General features: G+C 45.2%; 1 protein-coding gene across 1 annotated transcript in view; it reads left to right on the top strand.

The window, feature by feature from the left end:
* The first annotated feature begins 1,343 nt into the window (after positions 1-1,343).
* The window catches only part of p4htmb (prolyl 4-hydroxylase, transmembrane b), a 57,679-nt gene continuing 47,223 nt past the window's right edge, over positions 1,344-11,799 (top strand). The window contains exons 1-2 of the mRNA XM_080218658.1: positions 1,344-1,773; positions 7,415-7,496. Of these exons, the coding sequence (XP_080074784.1) occupies positions 1,489-1,773; positions 7,415-7,496 (367 nt within the window). The 5' untranslated portion in view covers positions 1,344-1,488. The remainder of the gene's footprint in view (positions 1,774-7,414; positions 7,497-11,799) is intronic.

The raw sequence follows: 11,799 nt of genomic DNA, 5'->3' as shown, positions 1-11,799 counted from the left end.
GTGTTCCTGCATGATATGCAGTGGATTTAAATTGCTATACTGCTAAACTATCCATAATTTCCCTGAATAACTTGACACTAAATTGGATCCTTGATCTGATTGTGTTTCTGTGGGTAGCCCACATTATAAAATTCCTACAGTGCAGAAGGAGGCCATTCAACCCATTGAGTCTGTACCAACAACAATCCCACTGAGGCCCTATTCCTGTAACCACATATATTTACCCTACTAACCCCTCTAACGTACACATCTTGGGCGATTAAGGGGCAATTTAGCATGGCCAATCCATCTAACCCACACTGTGGGACTGTGGGAAGAAATGGAGCACTCGGAGGAAACCCATGCAAACATGGGGAGAGTGTGCAAACTCCACACAGAAAGTCACCTGGGGCTGGGAACTGAACCTAGGTCCCTGGAGCTATGAGGCAGCAGTGCTAACCATTATGCTGCCATGCTGCCCCGAACGGTACCTGATAAAAAGATAAGTAATTCTTCAACAAGCCTTTTAGCTGCAATATTATATAATGGAAAGGCCTCTGGAAATCCAGTAGCCATATCCATATGGACAACAAATACTGATCCCCACTTTTTGTTTTAGGCAGGGGTCCATAAGACCCTAAGATATAGGAGCAGAATAAAGCCACTCGGCCCCTTGAGTCTGCTCTGCCATTCAATCATGGCTGATATTTTTCTCATCCGTATTCTCCTGCCTTTTCCCCATAACCCCTGATCCCCTTATTAATCAAGAACCTATCCATCTCTGTCTTAAAGACACTCAATGACCCGACCGCCACAGCCTTCTGCGGCCAAGAGTTCCACAGATTCAGCCCTCCCTGGCTGCAGAAATTCTTCATCTCTGTTTTGAAGGAGCATCCCTCTAGCCCGAGGTTGTGCGCTCCTCACAGTAGCCTGCGCATGGTCCTTGTTGGTCCCACGAAATCAATTAGGGCCCTTGTAAAAAGTTCCTCAAATGTGGGTTACAGAGATAGGGTGGGATTATTGTTGGTGTGGCCTCCTTCCGTGCTGTACACGCTATGATAAATGCTGCAGCGAATATTAAGGCGGTTGATATTACCACTGCTTGGAGACGTTCCAATTCCCTGCCTTATGGCACGGTGACGTGATGACGTAACCGAGGCGAGGGCGACGTGAAGCGACGTGGTGACGTTCTCAGAAGGCCAGGGGCTACGCGGTGACGTTAGTGAGTGGGCGGAGCGGCGCGCTAACGGTTTTGAGAGCAGGATCTGTACGCCATGACGTAGACAGAGAGGCGGGGCGACCCTATGACGCTGAGGAGAGGGCGGGGAGACGTGGTGACGTTCATGAGAGGGAGGGTCCGGCAAGCTGCGAGTCGCGAGCCCCGATTTGAAAATAACGGCCGCGGGCGAGGGGAGGGCAGGAGGAGTGAGGCGCTCTGAGGGCGGAGAGGCGCTGGATCCGCTTACCGGAGTCGGGCGGGTGGGCTTTGCTCAGTGCTGGCCGCTGAAGATGCCCCAGAAAGACAGCGTGTGCTCCCGCTCCTATTTCGTGGTTGTCATGGTGTTTGTTCACGTTTACATCCTCAATGTGATGGCGCTGCTGCTCTATGTCTACTATACGAGTGAGAGCGCGCACCCGCCCGCCGAGACCGGCACGCCCCCGACACTCGGGCAGGGCGCGGGCACGTCGCGGGAACAGCTGGTCCCGCCCGCGCCCCCGCTAGAGGCCGCGACCGCGTCCCCGCTGCAAGCCGACAGCCCGCTCGGCCGCCTGCACCGGCTGGAGGGCATCAAGGTGAGAGGGCAGGGGGTGGGGTCAGAGGGTAAGGGGCAGGGCAGCTGAGGGGAGGGGGTGGCACGTTGGGGCTGATTGGAGGGGGTCCTGAGATGTTTCGGAGGGGAAGGGTCAGAGGGCAGGGGTCAAGGAGGGAGGGAGAGAGACAGGAGAGGGCGGGAATTAGGGGACGAGGCAGGGGTCAGGGAGAGACAAGAGAGCAAAGGGAGGGGATGACATAAGGGGTCTGATTGCAAAGGGCCCTGAGATCTCTCAGGGAGAGAGAGGAGAGGGCAGGGTTTAGGGGAGGGATCAGGGAAGCACAGCAGAGGGGAGGGGATGACACTTGGGGGCTGGTTGCAGAGGGTCGTGAGATGTTTCAGGTGGAGACAGGAGAGGGCAGGGATTAGGGGAGGGTTCAGGGAAGCACGGGGAGGGGATGACACTTGGGGGCTGGTTGCAGGGGGTTCCTGAGATGTTTTGGGGAGGGGGGAATGGGAGTCTGTGTGGAGGGAGCTGGGAGGCAGGGAAGGGACAGAGGAGATGTTTCAGGGGTGGGATGGGTTTGATCAGGGGGTGAGGGTTTTGAAGGTGTGAATCATGAAGGAGAGATGGCATTGGGGACAAAGGAAGAGGAGGTGGATGTCAATGGGGATAGAAAGTCAGGGTTGCTCAGAGGGGTGAGGAGGGCAGGCTGTTGGTAGGTAGTTCAGAGGGGGATGGAATAGTATGTTTGGGGGTGGGGGGAGGAGGTTTAGAGGAGTGAGAGGTGATCATGCTGGAGTGGAGTGTGTCAGGCTTAGGAGGATGCAGAGACAGGTGTGGAGACACTGGCGATTAGGGGAAGGAGGAGATGGGGCAAGAATGGGATGTGTGGGGACTGGACGAAGTGTGGACATGGTAGGGGGAGGCACAAGTCAGAGGAGGGAAGGTTGTGGATTGAACAAAGGTAGGGTATATGGTGGTGTGTTGCAGGGAGAATATGGGGGGGGGGGCGGTGGGTTGCAGTGGGATGGGACAGAGTAAGGAACCAGAGAACAGTTCAGGTGAGAGGGAGGATTGGGGGAAGCAGTGGATTGTGACCAAAGGGAACAGGTGGTGGGGCTGGAAAAAGGAGGAAACAATGATGATCATAGAGCCGTGGAGGTTTACAGCATGGAAACAGGCCCTTTGGCCCAACTTGTCCATGCCTCCCTTTTTTTTAAAACTCTTAAACTAATCCCAATTGCCCGCATTTGGCCCATATCCCTCTGTATACATTGTATCCATGTAACTATCTAAATGCTTTTTAAAAGATAAAATTGCACCCGCCTCTACTACTACCTCCGGCAGCTTGTTCCAGACACTCACCGCCCTCTATGTGAAAAAATTGCCCCTCTGGACATTTTTGTATCTTTCCCCTCTCACCTTAAACCTAGTTTTTTTTCCCCTCTAGTTTTAGACTCCCTTACCTTTGGGAGAAGATATTGACTATCTACCTTGTCTGTGCTCATTATTTTGTAGACCTCTACAAGGTCACTCCTCAGCCTCGATGACCAGCAGTGTGAGAAGAAGCTGGAAGGGAATGGGCCAGATGGGTAGGGAGTGGCAATGGAGATGTCATGTGGGCATAGGAGGGCTGGCAAGTGAAATGAACTAGCTGCAGCGGGGGAATGTTGGGAGGACTGGGTGATATAGACTGGGTAGATACAGAGGGCATAGGCCTAACTGGGACGGGCTAGAGACCATGGATAGGGACATGCCCAAAGGGGTGAAATGCGGGAGCCAGAGTGGTTGAGGCAAATTAAGACCTGGTGGTGGGGGGAAAACACTGGGACTGGAGCAGTTTGGAGTTGGCTGACAGCAAGGCTGATGGGAATAAAGTGAGTTTTGGAGAGAATGCTGAAATTTAGAAGGTTGAGGGAGCTTTGGGACTTATTGGGCTGGAGCACTTGCTGGTTAGGGAGAGGGAAATGGAGAGAAAAAGTAAAATGACACTGGTTAGCACTGCGGCCTCACCTGGGGCCAAGGACCTGGGTTTGATTCCCAGCTTGGGTCACTGTGTGGAGTTTGCACGTTCACCCCGTGTCAGCATAGGTTTCTTCCGGGTGCTCTGGTTTCCTCCCACCATTTGTAATATATGTAGGTTAGGTGTATTGGCCATGCTAAATTCTCAGTGTACCCAAACAGGCGCAGGAGTGTGGTGACTAGGGGATTTTCACAGTAACTTTGTTGCAATATTAATGTAAGCCTACTTGTGATGCTAATGCTTAAACTTAAATTTTAGGGTGGCATGCTGGCACAGTGGTTAGCACTGCTGCCTCACAGCACCAGAGACCTGGGTTTGATTCCTAGCTTGGGTCACTGTGTGGAGTTTGCACATTCTCCCAGTGTTTGCGTGGGTTTCCTCCCACAGCCAAAAGATGTATGGGTTAGGTGGATTGTCCATGCTAAATTGCCCCTTAGTGTCAGGGGGACTAACTAGGGTAAATGCATAGCATTATGAGGATAGGGCCTGGGTGGGATTGTGGTCAGTGCATATTTGATGGGCTGAATGGCCTCCTCCTGCACTGTAGGGATGTTATGATTTTATGACTATTCTGTGACTGGGCATAACACTGACAACATTGAGCAGAGTGAGTGAGAATACATATATTAACCGATTTCCAGAATACGTAGTCTGGTGAAATGGACTCATAGACAGTAGATGACATTTAATGCAGTAAAGTGGTGCACTTCAAAAGGAAGAATGAGATGAGGCAATATTGAGAAAATGGTACAAATTTAAAGAGAAGTGAAGAGACCTGGAACTTCACAAGCACAAAACTTTGCAGGGGGCATGATAAACTAAGATGTGGATATGCCGGCGTTGGACTGGGGTAAACACAGTAAAAAGTCTGACAACACCAGGTTTAAGTCCAACCGATTTATTTGATAGTACACTCACTAGCTTTCGGGGCTAGTCCCTTCGTCAGGTGAATGGAGAGTTCTGGCCTCAGACAGAGCATATAAAGCACAGACAGTTTACAGATTACAATTTGCATTCTAATCAGTCATCTGTAAACTGTCTGTGCTTTATATGCTCTGTCTGAGGCCAGAACACTCCATTCACCTGATGAAGGGACTAACCCCGAAAGATAGTGTACTATTAAATAAATCGGTTGGACTTAAACCTGGTGTTGTCAGACTTTTTACTATGATAAATTAATACAGCTGTTTTTAAAAAATGCACTAGATTTTGAATATGATTATAGAATACAGCAAGGAGGTTTTGCTTGTATAAATCAGTGGCCAAATCCAGTTGGAGTATTGTGTGAATTATTGCTTTAGGAAGAATGTCAAGATCTTGGGGAGGATTCAGAGGAGATTTGTTGGCATGGTACCAGCCACAAGGGATTTTAGTGAATTGGAGATAGTGGGACTATTTCTCTAAGAACAGAGAAGGTCAAAGAGAAGTTTAATTCAAAATTGAGTGACTTTTTTTGACAGAATAAATAGCAATAAACTGTTTCCAATGACAGGGTGTCAGTCATATTGTCCACAGGTTTAAAGTTATTGCTAAAAGAAGCGGGCTGGGGTATGGCAGGAAGAGCATTTTTTTTAGTGCAGCAAGTTTCCATTAGGCGAGCATTGTCTGAAAAGCTGGTGACAGTAGGTTCAATAAGAACTTTCAAATGAGAATTGGTTAATGCCTACATGTAATGTATGCACGGTTATAGGGAAAGAGCTGGAGTCAGGGACTAATTCAATAGTTCTTTCAGTGAATTGACACATCTTACTGAGCTGAATAGCCCCCTGTGCTGTGCAGTTCAAGTGATACACTGGGAAAACAAAGTGTTAACAGCACTGAAACGACAGACTTGGAGAAAGAACAAATAATTTTGATCAGGGACATGTGACTTATTGACTTAGTTGCATTTGGAACCACAAAATAAATGTTTTGTGAAAATGCTGTTATTGACAAAGAATATTTGATTTTGCAGTGCAGTTCTTTCACTGTGTATTAAAATATTTATCTTCATAGAATCATACAGTTTAGAAGAGGCCCTTTGGCCCATGATTTGATTTGCTCATTTGAAGGCCGCCTTTGTGTTGTATCAATTGTGAGATACATCAAACATTTGATAGAATGTACAGCACGGAGACAGGTCCTTTGTTCGTTGCATTGGGCTTGGATTTTAACAACCTTTGGGTTGTAGGAAGAAAGACCAACTTGGGAGAGACTAGAACTTCCAGAGAGTTGAGATCTTGCAAAGAATGAATTGGAAGACAGCGTGATGAGTCTTCATTTCAGTTTGGTGAGAATGGACGGAGGAGAAAATGTGTGATAGCATAATTGGAGCTGAGAAGAAACATAAGAACATAAGAAATAGGAGCAGGAGTAGGCCATCTAGCCCTTCGAGCCTGCCCCGCCATTCAATAAGATCATGGCTGATCTGTCGTGGTTCAGTTCCACATTCCCGCCCTCTCCCCATAACCTTAATCCCCTCGCTTATCAAAAACCCATCAACCCACGTCTTAAAAATATTTAGCGAGGCAGCCTCCACCACCTCAAAGGGCAGAGAATTCCAGAGATTCACCACCCTTTGAGTGAAGAAGTTCCTCCTCAACTCCATTCTAAACCCCCCCCCCCCCCATCTCGAGGCTGTGCCCCCTAGTCCTACTGTCCTTTCTGAGCGGGAGGAGTCTCTCCACCTCTATCCTATCCATCCCATTCATCATCTTATACGTCTCAATGAGATCTCCCCTCATTCTTCTAAACTCTAACGAGTACAAGCCTAGTTTATTCAGCCTCTCCTCATAGCTCAACCCCCTCAACTCCGGCATCAGCCTAGTAAACCTCCTCTGCACTCCCTCCAAGGCCAAAATATCCTTGCGTAAGTACGGCGACCAAAACTGCACACACTACTCCAGCTGCGGCCTCACCAATGCCCTATACAGCTGCAGCAAGATCTCCCTACTTTTATATTCAATCCCCCTCGCTATGAAGGCCAGCATCCCATTCGCCTTCCTGACCACCTGCTGCACCTGCAGGCTGGGTTTTTGCGACTCATGCACAAGGACCCCGAGGTCCCTCTGCACCATCGCCTGCTGCAGTTTTTCGCCCCGTAAGTAATAGTCCTTCCTACCATTCTTCCTACCAAAGTGGACCACCTCACACTTGCCAACATTAAATTCCATTTGCCAGTTCCTGGCCCATTCGCCCAGCCTATCTAGATCCTTCTGCAGACTCTCCACACCCTCCGCACAATTTGCCGTTCCACCAATCTTGGTGTCATCCGCAAATTTCGACACCATACACTCGGTTCCCTCCTCCAGATCATCTATATAAATGGTAAATAGCTGCACGAGAGGTGAGTTCAGAGGAGGGATGACCAAAATAATATTGTCAAAGTGCAGCACTGAGGCGAGAAGAGGACTATTCATCAGGTCCACCCCTTCTATTTTGACCTTAATGTAAGGAAAATGTCAGAAGTGATCCAGGTGGGCTATTGGGAGGGTCAATAATTGAAAAGCTCACCACTTTTGCAACTTAAAATGATTTTGATGCAAGCTCTTAACATGAGAATGTATTTAATTTCTGTTACATTGGCTCATCAGTTACTGGATGTGTCAGCTTGATTTGCACCCTTGATATTCATATTTTATCACTATATATTAACAACTTCTTGTTTCTTTGCAGGTTGGTCACATGCAGAAAGTGGATCTTGTCCCAAATAAAGTACATTACTTGAAAACGCTGAGCTTAAAACCACTTCTATTTGGTAAGGATTTGAATGAAGCTTTCAGTTAGCTTGGACGATTGGAATTTGAATCCTTGTCTTATTCTGTTTGAAGTCAGAATCCAGAATGAAAGCTTTCACACAAAAGGCAACAGTTACAACACCAAGTCACTGTAGAGTTGGTGCCTTGAAAATCCAGTTTTTTGGTGTCTGCAATTACAGGCACTAGGGAGTAAAATAACATCCAGATGGCATCAGCTCAAAACTGTATTGTGTGCGAGTCCAAATCATCCCCTGAGATGTATGAATTTCACTCGGTGCAGGATATCAAATTCTGTGTATAGACGAGGGAGGAGTAGAGGTAGTAACATGGTACAAGTCAACTTCTGCTGTACCAGATTGATTCTGGGGATGATGGTGTTGACATATGCGGAGAGATTAAACAGTTTGAACTTGTACTCACTGGAGTTTAGAAGGATGAGAGCGGATCTCATTGAGGTATATAACATTTTTAAAGGTATTGACAAAGTAAATGTACCCCAAATGTTTCCCCTTGTAGGGCAATCTAGAACACGAGGTCACAGATATAGGTTGAGAGGTGGTAGATTTAAAACTGAGATGAGGCTGAACTACTTCATGCAGAGGTTGGTGAATTTGTAGAACTTGCTGTAGAGATCAGCCATGAGCTGATTGAGCCTGCTCTGCCATTCAAAGGGTTGAATTTGTCTACTCCTGTTCCTAATTCATATGTTCCTTTGTTGTTTTTTGTCTCACTGTCAAAAAGACATCTTAACACAGGCAAATGATCATTACAAAATGAGCTGAACCTATCACAAACATCACTTTTGCTTTGAGTTTTTACTTTCTTTCCTGAAGACACTGCATACAGTGAGAAACTTTGACCTGGAAGCAATAAAAGTGTAAGGAAAATTTATAATTCCTTTAAAATGTCTGAAATATATAATTGTTTTCAAAGAATGTTTGTTTTAAAATGGCTTTGAGTTTTATCAGTTGTAAAGGGATCAATTACAATTTTCTTGAATGGTAAAAATACTGGCCCGTGTGACCTAGGCAATTTTTGACCTGGATGCATTTGGGGAGGCAATGGCCTAATGGTATTATCGCTAGACTATTAATCCAAAAACTCAGTTAATGTCCTGGGGACCCAGGTTTGAATCTCACCACAGCAGATAGTGGAACTTGAATTTAATACAAAATTTCTGGAATTAAGAATCTGCTAATGACCTTGAAACCATGGAGATAGACATATTTCTAATAAAACTATGGAACAGGTGGGAAGGTGGATTTGTTACTAGGGAAGGATCAGCCATGATCTGATTGAATGGTAGAAAAATCCATCCAGAATGCTGATGTCCTTTAGGGAAGGAAATCTGTCATTCTCATCTGGTCTGGCCTACATGTGACTCCAGAGCCACAGCAATGTGGTTGGCTCTGAAATGGCTTAGCAAGCTACTCAGTTGTATCAGCATTTCAAGAAGGCAGTTCACCCTCCCAAGGGCAACTAGGGAAGGGCAATAAATGCTGGCTAGCCAATGATGCCCATGTCCCACGGATGAGTAAGGAAAAACCCAACAGGAAGGAAGTTTGACATACAGAAGCCATGTGGCTAGGGGCAAAGCTGCAGCAGGGAAAGAACAGAGAAAGCACACACATGTGGAACTGGAATAAAATTAAAAAGGACCAAACACTGAAAGCAGGGTTAGAGCAGAAACAGCTGATTTGGATTGTTTATGGCTGTTCTTCAATTCTCCCAGAACTGGCCTGGCAGTTTAACAGGGAGTCAAAGACCCATCTCTCGGGATTCTGTACTTTCAAGGCTATCGTAATCTAGCTAAGGAGGTTCTGTTAGACTGTGCCGTTTGGGTGTCTCTGCAGGACTCAGATGGAGTGGAGCTCTTGTTGCAGTTGACTCGAGGACCAAATCCTTTGAGTGGAAAAAGTGAAAGATTTTACGATCCGAAATCAGAGTTGGAAAGACTGTTGAGATTGCACGTGGTGCCAAATTTATGCAGAATGTGGAGTGTTTGTAATCTCATGAGATGGTCTTTGTTGTATCGACTATTTGATGTGTAATTTATATTTGCATATTATTTCATGTTTATTCTAATTTTTATTGAAGTCTTGTTGGTAATTTCATGATTTTGGATGTGAAGTTTCACCAACATCACTGTTTTGTTCTTGTATGAATGAAGAAACTGAGTATTGACTGGTTATAGGCCTTGATAGCATTATAGTTGCGTCTGATCCAGTTCTTATTGGGCATCACCGTGTGCATTTCAAAAGGAGTCAATGGGTGATCATGAGGTGCAGAAAACCCGCTCTATTTCCTACTTACCTTGGAATGATACCTGGGGCATGGATAAGGTGGTTAAGAAGGCATGTGGAATTCTTGCCTTTATTAGCCAAGGCATAGAACATAAGAACGGGGGGGGGGTTATAGAAACATACAAGATAGGAGGAGGTCATTTGGCCCTTCAAGCCTGGTCTGCCATTCATTACGGTCATGGCTGATCTTCCCATGCAATAGCCTAAACCTGTTTTTTCACAGTTATGTTGAAACTGTATAAACTGTTCATTAGGCTACTGCTAGAGCAGTATGCAGTCCTGATTGTACTAGAAAGAGTAAGAGGAGATTCACCAGGATGTTGCCTGGGCTGGAGCATTTCTTCTGTGAAGAGAGGTTTTCTCTAGAGCAGAGCAGACTGAGCAGGGGGATCCATTATGTATAAAATCGAGAGAAATAGGCAGGAAGAATTTTTCCCCTTTAGTTGAGGGGTCAATAATCAAGTGGCATAGATTTAATGTCTGGGGCAGGAGATTTAGAGGGGCTTGGAGGGAAAATATTTTCACCTAGAGGGTGGTGAAAATCTGGAAGTCACTACCTGAAAGATTAGTAGAGGCAGGAATACTCAACATTTAAGCATTTAGATGAGCACTTGAAGGCTACGGACCAAGTGCTGGATAATGGGATTAGAATAGATAGGTGCTTGATAGCCGATGCAGTTATGATTGGCCAAAGGGCCTCTTTCTGTGCTGTAAAGCTCTATGATTCTCAAGAGAGGTCAAAAGTTTTTGTACCATGGCTGAGGTCACTCTGGTCAAGACAGATGGAGAATTGTAGGTTGACTTTTTTATTTGTGACTCAGTCCACTCTGAACTGAGCTAAGGAAATGCATCAAGTATTGTGCTTTCTAAATGAAGAACAATTTTATTATAAGTTTGTAGTACTTGTAGTGTTCATGCTTTGCAATGAAGGAGTAACATTAATAAACTGAAGAAAATATGAAGTTATCAATGTACAGTATGCAATAAAGGCATTTGGCTCTGAACGCTGCTGGCATTAATTCAACTGGAACTGTATATGTTAATCCCATTTTTCTGTATTTTTATCATTTTCCTTTTTGAATATTTATCTATACCTTGAACAAAATAAAGTATCTACTTCAGCAACTTTGTGGTAAAGCATTCCATGTTCTCGTGATACTGAAACAATTCTAATTTTGCCTTTTTTTTCCATGAATAATCATTGAAAATGAATAGTTTCCAGGGCTGTGGGGAGAAAGCAGGGGGTTGGTAAAGAAACAGCGTAAGCATGGTGGATGGAATAGCATCATTCTTTGACAAATTATAATCTGGAGTTTTTGATCCCTTTTTTATCTTCAAACAATTCACTAATTACTACTTAAATCTTTGAGAACTTGAAACATTTCATTCGACTTGCTCTTCAACATTTTCAGTTGCAAGATTTCAAGTCTTTCTTCAGAACCCTAGTAAATCTGCATTGTACCCTCTCCTGCCAGAAGTAAAATAGCCAAGAACTGCAAATAAGATGCAGAATTTTCCAAAATAACAAGATTGGCAATATCTGCTAAATTCTGCAGTTTTGCACACTGCAAGCATACTTCAAATTTTCTTGCAAAACAATTTGCTCAATCTTCAGTGAACATGGCGTGGAATAAGAACTAAAGCAGCCAGGAGCCAATTTGTATTGCGAGGACATAGGAAGCATGATACTGGAGTTGATTAGAAAAGACAAATCTTTTGGAGCATGCAAAATTCAAGCACCAAAATGGATACATTGTGTTCTTTAAGACAAAATGGTCACTAATTTAGCACAACGCTTATTTAATGTGGATAAGCAGACCAATGATTTCTTAGGTATAGCATTCCTTCTTATTTTTCATAGAAATGTGGAATCCCTACAGTGCAGAAAGAATCCATTCAGCCCATCGAGTCTGCACTGACCACAATTCCAGCCAGGTCCTATTCCCATAACCCCACGTGTTTACCCTGCTAATCCCCCTGTCACTTCCATTAATTTCAC

Source organism: Carcharhinus amblyrhynchos, chromosome 3, assembly GCF_965287045.1.
Source record: "Carcharhinus amblyrhynchos chromosome 3, sCarAmb.v2.hapA, whole genome shotgun sequence".
NCBI lineage: Eukaryota > Metazoa > Chordata > Chondrichthyes > Carcharhiniformes > Carcharhinidae > Carcharhinus > Carcharhinus amblyrhynchos.
Note: the sequence above shows the minus strand (reverse complement) of the source record. Positions and strands in the feature narration are given on the sequence as shown.